This window comes from Anabrus simplex, chromosome 7, assembly GCF_040414725.1.
Source record: "Anabrus simplex isolate iqAnaSimp1 chromosome 7, ASM4041472v1, whole genome shotgun sequence".
In the NCBI taxonomy this organism is placed as follows: Eukaryota; Metazoa; Arthropoda; class Insecta; order Orthoptera; family Tettigoniidae; genus Anabrus; species Anabrus simplex.
The window spans coordinates 262,463,467-262,479,311 of record NC_090271.1 but is presented as its reverse complement, the minus strand read 5'-3'; the positions used below and the strand labels follow the sequence as shown (position 1 = coordinate 262,479,311).

The following is a 15,845-nucleotide window of genomic DNA, read 5'->3' as shown; positions in this document are numbered from 1 at the left end:
GGCATGCGCAAATAGGAATGGGAGTGTTCAGATGGCGCTGTTTTCGATGTGGAGTGTGCATTTGACGAGCATCCAGCTGGGAGTGTTGTTGCTGTGTGGCGTTGAAGTGAAGAGTGTCGATTTCAACGCTCTAAAGCATGTTTTCGAAAGGCGATCAGCGTTCGTGGATTAAAATCGAGGTTTGGCGGGGTAAAAATATATCAGAATGCTATCGAGTATTACGTGAAGCCTGTTGAGAGAATGCATAATCTTATAGGACGGTTGCACGATGGGTCAAGGCATTTTGTGTGGGTCGGAATGAAAGTGCGTATTTGCACCGCACCATTTACGAGACGTGGGCACGAGCCTAAGAGCCCGAATTAAAGCGTTAATCGAATGAATGGCGTCATCCAGGTTCGCCACGTCCACACAAATTTCAACAGGAACCCAGTTGGGCGAAGCTCATGCTGAATGTGGCATACGATTGCGAGGGTGTTATTCTTACGCTGTGCCTTAGGGACAAACCGTCAACAGTGACTACTATTGCCAGTTCCTGGAGCGACATCTGCGTCCAGCTATGCGGCGCAAACGTCCACATTTAATGAGAGACGATTGCCCTATCGTGTTGCATGACAACGCACCTTGTCATGTCGCAAACAATGTCAAGCTCTTCTTGCAATTTTGGCATTGGAAGGTTTTGGAACACCCTCCGTACTCGCCGGATATGACTCCTTGTGACTTCGACCTGTTTCCGAAATTGAAGGAACCCCTCCAAGGTGGCTGATTTCCTGACGTAGTATCTGTACTCCGTACAGTAGGGCGTTGCGTCGTTGTCATCAACAGAGAACGCATTGCCAATGGTCCCCAACGGCTTCCCGACATTCAGCAAAAGGGAATAGGCCTATACTTTTCGGGTGATTACACTGAGGGGATGTAATGCAATTTTACTTGTTAGCTTCTTAAATATTGCGTTCTATCAATACTGCCATACTTTATTCTCAGCCCTCGTATTTTTAACAAGTCCTTTAACTGCTCACTACCTAATCGTGATCTAAATTTGTTGTTTATAAAGCTAATTTTTGAAAATATCCATAAGTAGATAGCAGTGTACATAACTGAAGTGCACATTTTTGAGATTTTGGATTCTTCGGAAAAGAAATACTAATAGAAGAATTTACTTTACGTCGCGCCAACACAGATAGGTCTCATGGAGACGATGGGACAGGAAAGAGCTAGGAGCGGGAAGGAATCGACCGTGGCCTTAATTACTGTACGGTACAGCATTATCCTGGTATTAATACGGGAAACCACGGAAAACTATCTTCAGGGATGCCGACAGCGTTGTTCGAACCCACTATCTCGCGGATGCTAGCTTCGTGACCCAAACCACGCAGTCACTCGCTCAGTCGAAAAACAAATACGCTCGCTTTAAACACAGTGATGCATATTGTGGTAATTATGTTTCTGAAGAATTTAGTGTGGAGTCAGTACAGTATGAAAGTGAACTATGGGCAATAACAAGTGTAGTAAGGAATAGATATCTTTCAAATGCAGTTATTTAAGAGAATAGTGTCGGTAAGTCAGATAGATTGAATTATAAATAAGATACTAAATCAAAGTTGGGAGAATACAACAATTAGGCGAAATTTGATCAAAAGTAATAATAATAATAATAATAATAATAATAATAATAATAATAATAATAATAATAATAATAATAATAATAATAATAATAATAATAATAATAATAATAATATTTGGTTTACGTCCGACTAACTAAATTTTTACGGTTATCTGAGACGCTGAGGTGCCGGAATTTAGTCCTCAGGAGTTCATTTACGTGCCAGTAAATCTACCGACACGAGGCTGACGATTTTGAGCACCTTCAAATTCCACCGGACTGAGCCAGGATCGCGCCTGCCAAGTTGGGGTCATCTGAGCCACTCAGCCCGGCTTTGATCAAAAGAATATAATAATAAGACCTGGAAAAATCAGGAATCAAAGTGCCTGACATCGCTAACCGAACCTGCTACAGAACGAAAATCAACAAGTGGGAAGTAGAGTCAGAGAGAAACCACAAGAAGAAGACAGGAGCTAAGTGGACAGAAGAACGAAGAACCACGATGAGAGAAAAACTGAAGGCTGCCTGGCAAAGAAGGAAATGAGCTTTGCGTGATCAGTTTTCTGGTCTTTTTCGCATCTAATAATAATAATAATAATAATAATAATAATAATAATAATAATAATAATAATAATAATAATAATAATAATAATAATAATAATGTTATTTGATTTACGTCCCACTAACTACTTTTACGGTCTTCGGAGACGCCGGACGCCGAGGTGCCTGAATTTAGTCCCGCAGGAGTTCTTTTACGTGCCAGTAAATCTACCGACACGAGGCTGTCGTATTTGAGCACCTTCAAACACCACCGGACTGAGCCAGGATCGAACCTGCCAAGTTGGGGTTAGAAGAGCAGCGCCTCAACCATCTGAGTCACTCAGCCCGGCTTTGATCAAAAGAAGAGATAGCTTGATAGGATACACCTTGACACCTCTAGAAGAAGAATGGTACCAGTAGCGTAGGCAAGATCGGCCGAGGGGGGGGGGGGGGTTATAGTTACAAAATGATAGAGCAAATGAAGGTGCGAGCGTGCAAGACTTGTCATTATAAGGACACTGATACAAGTAAATTGTGTTGATATTCAGTCTTAAGTACACTACAAAGTCTTACATTAAAATACAGAACAAGAACAATACGATGAAGGTGAACACTTTTACAGCGAATGGCATGTTCGGATTACAATCTAAAATAAAATTTTTGAGGCTTCTTATAAAATATATTCAACAGATCTAAAGGTTTATTTAATTTAACTATTTAAATTATTTAATTATTTAATTTATTGCCAGTTTCGGTTTATTTTCTCTTTGTAAAAATTCCATGGGGGGATTCTAACCCCCTGACCCCCCCCCCCATTGGCTACGCTCATGAATGGTAGAGAAGTGAATATGACAAGCAGATTAGAATTGATGTAGGAATGCAGTAGTTTGTAGAAGGGAGGAACTTAACACTGCATGGGGTGGCATGGAGAGGTGCACTAAACCAGTCTATCGACTGATTACTCAAACAACAATAACAAAAATAAAGACGATAAAGACGGCAAAGAAACTAAAATAACATCAACAACCCATCAGAGTACTCCAAATAAATGTACTGTTCTTTCATCGAGTGTTCAAGGATTTATTCAGCTATTTTCTTCTAGCAAATGTTCATTTAATATTCCATTTTATAATTTCTGTATAACGTCTGTTACCACTTTTAACAGGTAATGGAACTTAGATAACATGTTACTTGTTTCTTTATCTTTCTTCAATTTTAATGTTTGCTGTTACGAAATATTTTGATTTTGGATTTTAAGTTGACAGAGAGCCGTAAAATGTGTAAAATGAATTGACATATAATAATAATAATAATAATAATAATAATAATAATAATAATAATAATAATAATAATAATAATAATAATAGAGTCGTACTGAAATCGAAGTGAATACAACCTTTCGGAAATATCACCCATGCAATAATACGCTTTGCAAGGCTGCACTCTGTGAAGAAATTAATTAAATGTGAGAGCTAAACTTAACGTTCAGGTAAATTTAATGTTCTTCAGTCTGCTAACTACGGCAGATTATTATCCAGTAGCAGACTGGCAAAACAATTATTTTAATTACATGGTAGTAATCTGATAACTATCTTTATTCTTAATTACATTCACATACACACAACTTGGTGTTTATGATGAGAATGTCATATAGGCTATAAAATTTGTCTGTTTTAAGTGTGTTCCTTCGTGATGAAAGGAAAGATGAGAATCTGCCACTTAATTCTTCGCGACACATATCCACGCAGATATCAGATCGCGTAAAAATACAACGGTTTAATGTCCCTTTTACTAACATATCCGCTTAATTTACCAGTTCCTGCTGCCATACTAACGACTGGATTTCAATATTAAATAATGAAAAACTATGCCTATTTATTATTGACGTAAAATACGACAAATTCGTTACATCTACCCAGTAACTATCTATCTCCGTGTAGGCCTATAGGTTATAAATTACATTATTATTTTTGTCTATACCTTTCAACTTTTTCTAAACAATTTTTTCAGACTAGCTGATGTACCCGTGCTTCGCTACGGGATTCTCAGAAAGACTGACTTTGTGGTTTTCCTAACTGAAGTCAACATAGGTCATCACAAAAACGTCAGTAGGAATGTAGCGATTAAAAGCAATGTTATCATATAAAATACTCGATCAAATAAAAAACCGCACATTTTCTCACTTTTAACGAACAGTAGGCTACTACGGTGTCAGTCTAACAGTCCAATGTTCCAGAGCTGGAATGACCAGGCCGCAGACAGCTGTGAACACTCCTCTGCCATTATTCCGTTAAATATGAACACTGCTCATTCCAATCAGTGCTCAGAGTAGGGATTGAATAGTTTGAATGCTATGATGAACCAGTGTGTTACGTACCAGTTTTATCAGAAAATTTACAAACCAGAGGAATGACATGCTAAAGAAGAAAGTTATCAACTCCCCAGCTACTCCCGTCAATATTCAAGCAGGCTGTTACACTCTGTGCAATCGGGCGAGTTAGCCGTGTGGTTAGAGGTGCGCAGCTGTGAGCTTGCATCCGGGAGATAGTGGATTCGAACCCCACTGTCGGCAGCGCTGAAGATGGTATTCTGTGGTTTTCCACTTTCACACCAGGAAAATGCTGGGACTGTACCTTAATTAACTCCAAGGCCGTTTCCTTCACACTCCTAGCCCTTTCCTATCCCATCGTCGCCATAAGACCTATGTGTGTCGGTGCGACGTAAAGCAAATAAAAAAATACTCGGTATGCTGCAGTAAACCTGTCTACCGGAGATGAGTGGCAACAGAAGACACAAAGCACATCACAACAAACAATGGTCAATGGTCTTGATCAATTTTATGAGCTTTCTATATTGTAGGCCTTCACAGTTTTCTTTCGACTCTGTGATTTGTAAATTGATTTATAGCGTAGACTGTAGTTCCTTATTCTCCGACTTTACATACCGATTTTCATTAAATTCTGTTTACCCACTTTCTCGTGACTCGGCGCTGATATGGACTTAGTAAAAATCCAAATCCATGAATATCTTTGTGATCATAGCCAGAACGGTAATAATGTACAAGACATAAATGATCGGAAATTTAATACTACATAACTATGTAGTATTCATCGATACGACCTCTAATAACAAATACTTGAGAATTAAATTTTAGGCCTTCCCCTAAACTACTAGATCACTCAGCGTGAATACAATTATTTATGGCTCATATTATAGAAACTTATTCTGCGACTTCGAAATACCGATTTTCATTAAGATAGGACCACTAATAGCATAAATATTTGATAATTAAATTTTAGGCCTTCCACTAAACTACCATGTTTTACAGCGTGGATACAATTATTTATGGCCTAGATTGTAGCGACTTATTCCCTGACTTTTCATACCGATTTTCATTAAATTTTCTTCAGCCGTTTTCACGTGATACGTGTACAGACAGACAGACAGACAGACAGACAGACAGACAGACAGACAGACAGACAGACAGACAGACAGACAGACAGACAGACAGACAGACCTTACGGAAAATTAAAAAGTGCATTTCCCCGTTACTGTGGACATGACTGATACATAAAATGCCATCTTTTTTCAATTCTGAGCTATGTACAGATATATGTATGTTGAGTCCGTCAGCGATATCGTTAGTGGGATCCTCAACAGCTCTGCCATCAGCTTAGGCATCACTGAAGAGGCGTACTAGGGAAATGAGGAGTGAGGCAGTTTCCCGTTGCTTTCCTCACCGAGCCAGAGTTGCTATTACATATCAGTCTGCAAAGCCCACTGAAATGCATACACCAACCGACCCTATGAGCAACATTTTCACACCATTCATAGCAAGGACTGGCTGCATAAGGATTGGCATTACTAGCATCGCTCATACCTGAGTCGCTTTCATATTGTCAAAGCCAGGGATAAGACAGAAACAGATCTATGAAAGTAACAACATTCCTCCAGCCGATACGAGAAGACATAGTGCATTGTAAACATTAGATCCTGCCAGCAAAGGCAATAATGTACAGGTAAAACTCTTATTTTTTATACATAGATTAGTTATACAAACGGACATGAAAGTAACTAGAATGATTGCTGATACAAACAGGCGAGAACAATGGCAGGATGGTACTGGGAATGAGGGGATAAAGGCTAAGATAGGAATAAAATCGATGGATATAGCTGTTCGCACAAACCGGTTTCGGTGCGGGGTCTTGTGAGACGAATGTTTGAGGATAGATATCCTAGGAGAATAACGGCCTCGGATATGGAGGGTAAGATAAGTACAGGGAGACAAAGACGACGATCGTTAGACTCAGCTTTTAATGATTTAGGGATTAGATGTGTGTAACTAAACGAAGACACAAAACTAGTTAAATACTGAGGTTTGTGGAGGGACTTAGTTAATTAACAGAAGCTTGCAGACTATACACTGCAAGGTGTTACAGTCTGTAATGAAGATGTATATTTATATTAGGTGGAGACATTTCAGTTCTATTTTTATCTGTCTCTGTATCTGTTTGCCAGTTTGTTAAACTATCCCTGGAAAATGATCTAATTAAATGTCCCAAAATTCTCAAAATCATGCAAGAGCGGCGTGATCATTGATCCTACCATTCATTTTAAGTCACGCATGATCAGCCTGAGAAAGTAGATACTGAAAAGAAAACCATTTATGAACCAATCATCAAATATTATAAGGAGAAATACTGTATATAACTATTGTAGGACTCGTGACTGGCGCTCGGAAACAGTACCGAAACTATTACACCGGTTTTGGATAAGCCTATGTTTGGACAAGGAACTGCTAAATTCATTTGCTCTCACTTGCTTAGAGGATCTACCTTTGTTATGAGGAACTATCTTTATAGCCTGTAATAATTCTGGTTAATATTACGAATATTACTGAACTTTTAAAAGTAGACGGTTGTAAGTTATTCCATTATGTAACATCGTTTTGATTTCCAATAAATCACAAATTGTATTGAAAAGGTGAAATCATACGTGATAATTTTTTCATGAGCTTACTCGTAGACAATTGTTTATACAATATACTTTGTCGTACGGCAGGCCTCAAATGAGAAAAGTTTAAATAAATACAAATACTACAATATACCTGTAAAAATAACACTTTAATAAACAAAGAATGACATGTTTTGTTGTACGAGAACATTCTCAGATTCTACCAAATCACTTTTAACAATGCGTAGCCTATATATTTACACTATTGTCTACGTTGTGTAAGTACTTGTGAATTAGTGATATGATAAACAAGTAAGACACAATGTTATACATGTAGAATTCCTCCACTCTCACCTTAATAACTTCGAGAAAGTTTTCTTGACTGTTCTTAAGCTGCTAATCGTCTGTTCCCTCCAGAGACTACGTTTGTACTGAAGCCAGTTCCCTTGCTCCGATCGAGGTTTGCTACACAGCGGGTGAGGGGAAGTTGCTAGGCAGTAACTCTGTTCAGCGGAAAGGGGATGGGAAGTACTACTTGGTTATATTGTGTGTTATGTGTATTATCGGGTAAAAGAATGATATGATTTTGAATAAAAATGCGGATATGTATTAAAGAGTACCTAGTATGACATTGTCTTAACTGATAAATAGTAATCTACGTAGTAAAAACGCTGCCCAAATTCAAGGAATTTAGTACAGATAAAAATAACCTCAGCCACATTCCAGACGTTTAGCCTTGGAGTAGCTTCATGTGCGATTCATAAATGCTAAAGAAAAATAGTCAATATTGTCGTGATCGTGGTTTGATATGTAAGGGTTGACGGGAGGACAAAAATGTGTTCACAGGAGAGGGGAAAGGAAGTGTCATGCGGTTAAATTATATTAGTGTTTCCAGAGACTGGAAACTGAGTTGACACTTAAAAATATGGCTTCCTTCCAAAGCAAATGTATCGTCGTTGCGCCTGGGGAAACCGCTATGTGATAATATTGTGGGACAAATACTGACCCGCAGTACATATATTATAGAAAGCTAGAATTATTTGGCAATATTCGCACAATACTGAACCTTATATGACTGAACCTTACCGGTAAATGTTCTATGCTGAATTCTTTCATATCGTCTCTTAAAAAACAAAACAATGGTCACATTTCTCAGCCACATATGGATATGCAGTCCATCAGAGCAATTTTCTTTGTGCTCATTTTCCTCTGCTGATGTATGAAGGAAAATGAACCTTAAATACATTTTATTGATTTTACGGTAAGGTTCATTTTTTTAAACGGCGGTATATGAAAATGAACATAACGAAAATTGTTGTCAAGGACTGGGAGGCGTGACCAGTCTTAAGGAGCATAATGGATAGGAGCATTGTCTGATACGCAGTATTGTTTCTTAAGGGACGAGATAACTATATAACAAGAGTTGTGCAAAATGTAGTGCCCATTCTTTTACGTTTCATACTGTAGGTATTTTTTGCCGGGAAATAATGCAGAAATTCGCGATTGTTACATCTCCGAAAAATATTCGTTTTTTTAAAACACTATATCGGCTGTTTCAAATGCATACTCAACAGCAGAATGGGTTGTCTACCTGATCTACTAAAGGAGCTTCCATTGTGATGCATGAATTGACACTAAAAGTCAAAGAAGTTGCCGAATGTTCCAGAAGCTGCAGCAAATCGAGCTTCCGCTTAATCTACAGCGCCTTCGATGTTCGCCAATTCAACCGACATTATGTAGTTGCCGTTAGCGGTTTTGCACATCGCATAGGAAATCTCCTACAAAAGACTAGGTGTAGGCTATCACACGTTCTGCTGAGGGGTGTTTACCTAAGGTGTTGTAGAAAATCGAATTTCCGATGTCTCATGTCTCGTATACTTTTACCGTACGAGCTAATGATGACAGATGATAAAGAACTTATATTTTTGCTGTTGAATTTGACAACGGTGTGCATGGCTGAAATGGAAATACCGTTTGCTCTAAGAATGGTATTATTCTAAAACAATTTTAACTGTCCTTTGCATGTATTTCAAGTCGGTAATATATATTCTTTCTTTTTCTTTTTCTACCGCTTTTCCCCACACCTGTGGGGTCGCGGGTGCGAACTGCGTCGCACATGTGGATTTGGCCCTGTTTTACGGCCGGATGCCCTTCCTAACGCCAACCCTGTATGGAGGGATGTAATCGCTATTGCGTGTTTCTGTGGTGGTTGGTAGTGTAGTATGTTGTCTGAATATGATGAGAAGAGTGTTGAAACGGACACATACACCCAGTCCCCGAGCCACAAGAATTAATCACAAGCGATTTAAATCCCCGACCCGGCCGGGAATCGAACCCGGGACCCTCAGAACCGAAGGCCAGTACGCTGACCATTCAGCCAACGAGTCAGACCGGTAATATATATATATATATATATGCCACGCCACACAACCTTTATAACATTATAAGGAAATAGAAATAATGCAAATCTTACGTGAAATTCATTTCAGAGTCATGTCCAGGAACCCGCCGGCCCGCCCCCAGAAGTAAATTTACCTTTATAACCTAATGAAGAATAGCAGACCGCATTCTCCATTGCTGAAGTAGCTGCTAGCATTGCTATTGGCTGACGTAAAATGCACTCTGACCTAATTCCCAGGAATGATGAGAATTACATTATGTTACTAACCCCAGCAGAATAAAAGCACAGGTAAATGGAATGTGTAATGGAAACAATCAACAATGAACTGTTATTGGGGGACCTGTGATATCAAATGCACTGTACTCTCGACCTGAAGGCGCTATCTGCCCAGAACAACATGACATTTTTGTATTTAGCTGCACGTAACCAATGCACAAGAATGGCTTTGTAAATTCCGCTTTTTACCACAAAACAACATAGAATGCGCTGCTAATACACTTCTGTCTATGGCCACGGTGCATGCGCATACTGTACGATCGGCAAGACAAAAGGCGATATCTTATCTTATCTTAGTTCCTAAGTAGACAGGTTGGTAGCCTTGTGCACTGCCCGATTACGTAGTCCGCAAGAAGGAAACATTCGGCAGTCATTCCGAGCGCAGATGGTTGCGTTACAAGTAGTGATCAGTGGTACTGATATAGTAAAGGGCATAATTTTCATTTCAGGTCTCGTATCCACGAGGAGGCCACTAGAACTAGTTCATGCGGTTATTGCTTACCTGGTGCAGTCCCTGTAAGGCAGTCTCTCCGACGAGGGTGGGCAGCATCTACTTTATTCTATATAGGGAACTTAGTGTCAGTGTGGTATCTGAGTTGCAGGAATATTGGGAACACACAAGCACCCAGTCCCTTAAATCTCCGACCCGGTTGGGAATCGAACTTGAAGACGGAAGGTCACGACGCTGACCACTCGTTCATGGAGACTGTCTATCCATAAATACTGTATGTGTTTCTGTCACTATGGCACTGTGAAGATATAGCTTGCATTGTATGAACACTGAGGTCATGACGTTGAAGATTATTTCAGAGAGAGGACCAAACGCTGTACTAGGGCTTGTAAGGATATTGACCTAGTGTGTGTAAATGCCTATCTTAGCATTATTTTGTCGAGAGGTACGGAAAGTGTTCCATATTTCACAGGGTTTCTCCGTTGACCGTGATGGAATAGTCTATGCTTTCTTTTCGGAGTTTGATGCAGAACTTATTTTGTTAATGTCCAGTTTTAACCCAATTTTAGCAGGTTAAAAATTAACCTGTTTTGAAGTGGATATAAGATATATTCAAATCAGTTTTAATTCCAATAATTGGTCCAGTAGTTTTGGCGTGATTGAAAAAGAACCAAAGTCTGCACGTACTCTTTTTAAATTTTAACGCGATTCGTTTACAAATAAATACACCGATATTATCTTTTTTAGATCAATATTTTGAAATAAAACGTAGTCATGCGACAGTTTCCTCCAAAAATCAATGCAAAGTCACCTCCGTACAGGCCATGAAGGCCCTTGGAGGAGTGGAACGTGAAGGATTCCACCATTGTTAACCTCGGCACATGATGGAGTAGAGTGGTTGGCTCTACGTCCGGCCGCCTTTGCCCCCAGGAATTAGCCTGGTACTTATTTTTGGTGTAGGCTGAGTGAACCTCAGGGCCATATGCACCTCCGGAAGTGGACATCTCTTTTTATAAATTTTACGACTTCCTGACGGGGATTCGAACCCACGTCCTTCCGGGCGAACCGATTGCGCCTTTACAGCCTCGGTCAGGCAGCCCCTTCCCTCCAAAAATGGGTATGTGAATTTTTATGAATTTCCACCCAGAGGTTTGTAACTGATGTTGTTTAGGAGGGTAGCCAGCCAGACGACATATTATTTTAAGTGGAGAGATAAAAGTGAAAGTTAAACCATAGCGTATCGAAGAGGAAGTGCGACATCTTCTCCGTTCGCCCGTAAGAGAGCTCAAGAGGTTGGTGGGACACCCGCTTGGTGGCAGCACAGGCGATTGCGATGTCAACAGAGACCCTTGGCCATTACCCGCGTTATATTTGCCTTCAGATGTAGTAATTTTTATTGCTCATTATTGTCGCTGTCAGAGATGTTTCGACAGTTTGCATTATTAGTGTATTCACGATTGAGTGGTGTGAGAAGTGTTATGTTTTAAATACCTTGGTCTTTGTCGCTATTGTGCTATAAGGCAACGTATACTCAAAATTCATTCGCTTCACAAAGGACACTGGAGTCCTTAAGAGTTACCGTGGAAAGTACCTTAGAAGTGTCTGAATATTTGTGGGAACACAGTTATAGCTATGTTTTGACAGAAAAATTTAATCAAGATCCCCTAGAACGTCATTTCGGTATCCTGCGATCACTAAGTTGTGATGATCATCCGTCCACTATTGACTTTCTACATTTACACTCGTTGCAGTCTATTTACGTACCGTCTAAACTTGCCTTATCGTCTGGCGGAAACTGTGAGTACAGAGCTGAATCCCCGTTGACGTCTCTTGTTAATCAAATGCGTATTCTTGCAAGAGAAATTGAAAGTAAAAATCGTGCAGTGAAGAAACAAGCTGTAGATGAAATCAGGGAAAAAATTGTGAACATCGAAAATGACATTCAAATACCAGACTGGGAAAACAGTTTACCTGAGTTAAGTGGGCGGAATTTTAACAAAGAGAACTTAGTGTATCATTTAGCCGGATACATAGTGAGGAATATTTCAAAAGTGATTCAGTGTGATTTATGTCGTCCTTTCCTTTTCGGCAAACAGACTGATAGTGTGCCTGCTTCCCTAACACTAATTAAAGATTACGGCTCAATGCAAAGCGACACATATCTCACGTATGCGTCGGAAAGTGTTTAAAATGTGTTGTTGCGAGTGGAAAATGTTGTTGCTGAAAAGCTATCGTGTATGGATAGTTTATGGGGTGATACTTTCTTCGAGTGCTTGGATAAAGTAGATGTTATTAAAGTGAAGTCATCGCAGTTGGGGTGCTGTGAAGATCATGTGCTGTGTTTGCTACCAAAACTCGTATTTCACTACTTGAAATGTCGATTCTTCTGCCGCACGAAGGAGATAAGAAGGGAGCTGGTTACTTCGAAGGCAGTGAAATCATCCAGGAAATATTCCAAAGTGTCCAGCAGATGAAATCATTTTCAAACGTAAGTTGCATGCTTGAGTTTCTTAGTAGATTTTGAAGTAGTAGTCCTGATAATGCCTCTGTTATCCTCTCGCTCAGACATCACTGTGGATGACAGTGCCATCTGTGCGGCGGTCCACGGTAATTCGTGAAGACGTCGCACTTCCTCTTCGATACGCTAAGGTTAAACTATCCATTGGGATGAGGCCGGCTTTCATAGCTCGCTCATTGACCTGTAGCTAATAAGAGAGTAATCTTGCGCGCTACTCGATCAATAAAGAGTCTAGTAAAGAATAACTCAAGTAGATACCAACCTCCATTTAGTCCGCCTGTTCTGGAACCACGTCTTAACTTGCGCGTCAGTCATCTTGAGCGTCTTGGCGAGCGACGCTCGTTCTGCCGACGCCAAGTATTTCTGCTTGTGGAAACGTTTCTCTAACTCGGCGATCTGTAGTCGGGTGAAGGAAGTTCGAGGCTTCTTGCGTTTAGGCGGCGTCCGGTTCTGGTACGGGTGTCCGATCCGTCGCGTCATCGGAAACGTCGCTGAAACGAAAGAAAGGAAACTTCATAAATACATAGCGGTAAAATGACAAGAAAGTGGATGTCCGGGAAATCTTCAACAAATCTTCATGCATTAAAAGTATAGTTCGGATATTAATGCAGTAATAGGCTAGAACGAAAACTAATTTGGCTGGTAGGGGTTGTCGTCTAGCCCGCTCTTCAGTAGTGTAGCGAGAGTAACATAACTTCTAGAAGTTCTAACAGGACGGGCCCCTAATATTTACGCAAACCTCACACCAAAACTGTTGTCCGGGCTTGCATATACTTGTTCTTTCCTTCCGTATATCTGCATTCTAACCTATAAATGCCTAAACATCCGGGCTCTAATTATGAGTGAGCTAAGGATATTTAGTAAAATGCCTATTTAAACCTGTTAATGCTAAAAATCCGTTGTAGATTAAATTGTGGAAGACAAAATGCATTAACCAGTGCCTATAAATGCCTATTCTGACCGTTAGCGCCTATTTTGCGATAATTTCCTATTTATGCGCCTAAATCACTGTTTTAATTTTTTATTATTTTATATTTTGCTTCCCTATATCTCGTTGTTGGTTGGCAGAGAGTAGGGAGTCCTATCACATCCTTTAAGATTTAGAGGATAGTCTGTCTATTTAAAAACAGGCTGAAACGCAGCATGAATTTACACCAGAAAACCTTAAAAATGCAAAATAGTCAAAATAGATAGAGATTGAGTAGATTCAGTACAATTTAATTCTGTCTTCACAGATTTGAGATAAATAAAACACGGCAAATTCAAAATAATTTATGTTTTAAATTGTTAAATAGTGGAAAGCGGCCCCGCGATGTAGGGGTAGTGTGCCTGCCTCTTACCCGGAGGACCCTGATTCGATTCTCGGGATTTTTACCTGGATCTGAGGGCTTGTTCGAAGTCCACTCAGCTTACGTGATCACAATTGAGGAGCTATCTGACGGTGACATAGCGGTCCTGGTCAGAAAGCCAAGACTTACGACCGAGAGAATTCGCCGTGCCGACCACACGACACCTCGTAATATGCAGGCCTTCGAGCTAAGCAGCGGTCGATTGACGCTTCGGGGCTGTTGCGGCGTGGGGTTAAATAGTGAATACAAAGTCTGGCACCTTGGTTGTACGGTCAGAGTCGAGGTCTTTGGTCGGGGATTTTAACCACATCTGGCCAATTTGACTTACTCGGGGACTGGTAGTATGTGTTTATTGTATTTATTCCAACACCTTCCACTTCATAACTTACTCACAGAGCACACCACTGCCAACCACCACAGATACACTGAATTTATCCTTCTGTAAAATAGGGCCATGTCCACCTGTGTATCACAGTTCGCATCAACGACCCCACCAGGATGTGATTTCATAAGAAATACAAGTTCATGATACATTTGACATTGCTTATTTTAGGGCTTACTTCATCCTTTTTATTTCCTATTTAATTTGCCTAAAAAGGAAATTGTAATACTTAAATATCTTCTGGTTAATTATGAGGCACTTACGTAAATAGGTGATCAGGCGTCAAACTAGTGCATGTTTTGGCTTAAGAGGAAAAGAATGTGTGCAAGTAGTTGCAACCAGTGTCACATGTAGAAACGGGTCAAAATAATAATTTTTTATGTTCTATTATAGATTATGTTAATATTAATATATTTTTCAAATGAAAATAAATAGTTACTACATTTCATATATCAACAATGAAAATAATAATTATCGCTATCATATTACTGAAATATTTTTCCATGTTTTAAATGTATAATTTTGGACACCGCTGACTAGAGATTCTTCGTACCAGTTACTTCACTTCCCAAATGTATGCTGTTTCAATATTACCTAATCGTTCATGATTTTATAATATTATATTATACGTGAGTTTGCGTGTATTTAACGTTCATTTTTGTACTTTCATAAGATTTGGAAATTAGGATTACTTAGTGTGCAGTAAACGGCTAATGGAGCTACATACTCAATGATAACTGTACCAGTGTTACTCCTTCCCTGGATGTTTAAACTGCGCGCTTTCTCTAAGGCAATCTATGCCAACGCCACTGAACAACCGATGCATTGATCAGTGGGCTTGAAATTGTAAGCTTCCATAGATTTTGTCATCTACTGTTACATGGCTAGACCATCGCTTTATAATTATTCGATAGAGTATGAAATGAAACGGCGTATGGCTTTTAGTGCCGGGAGATCCCAGGACGGGTTCGGCTCGCCAGGTTCAGGTCTTTTGATTTGACTCGAGTAGGAGACTTTCGCGTCGTGATGAGGATGAAATAATGATGAATACAACACATACACCCAGTCCCCGTGACAGGGAAATTAACCAACGATGGTTAAAATTCCCGACCCTGCCGGGAATCGAACCCGGGAACCCTGTGGCCAAAGGCCAGTACGCTAACCACTTAGCCATGGAACCGGACATTTGATAGAGTAATGTTTATTTTGAAGTTTGTAAACCTGGTTCTGAGGATTGTTTTTCTTTAATGTATCGAAGTTGTTAACACTTCAAGTGGTTCCTCTTTCATTGTAATCAACCTATCATATACTTGGAAATTTATGTTCTCTAGCCAATTAAAATCGGGGGTGTGGACAGGAATCGAGCCTATTAATA

General features: G+C 39.8%; 1 protein-coding gene across 1 annotated transcript in view; it reads right to left on the bottom strand.

Annotated features, from left to right (window-relative positions):
- Positions 1–15,845, bottom strand: part of C15 (homeobox protein C15) — a 405,656-nt gene that overhangs the window by 59,963 nt on the left and 329,848 nt on the right. The window contains exon 2 of the mRNA XM_067150915.2: positions 13,002–13,230. Within this exon, the coding sequence (XP_067007016.2) occupies positions 13,002–13,230 (229 nt within the window). The remainder of the gene's footprint in view (positions 1–13,001; positions 13,231–15,845) is intronic.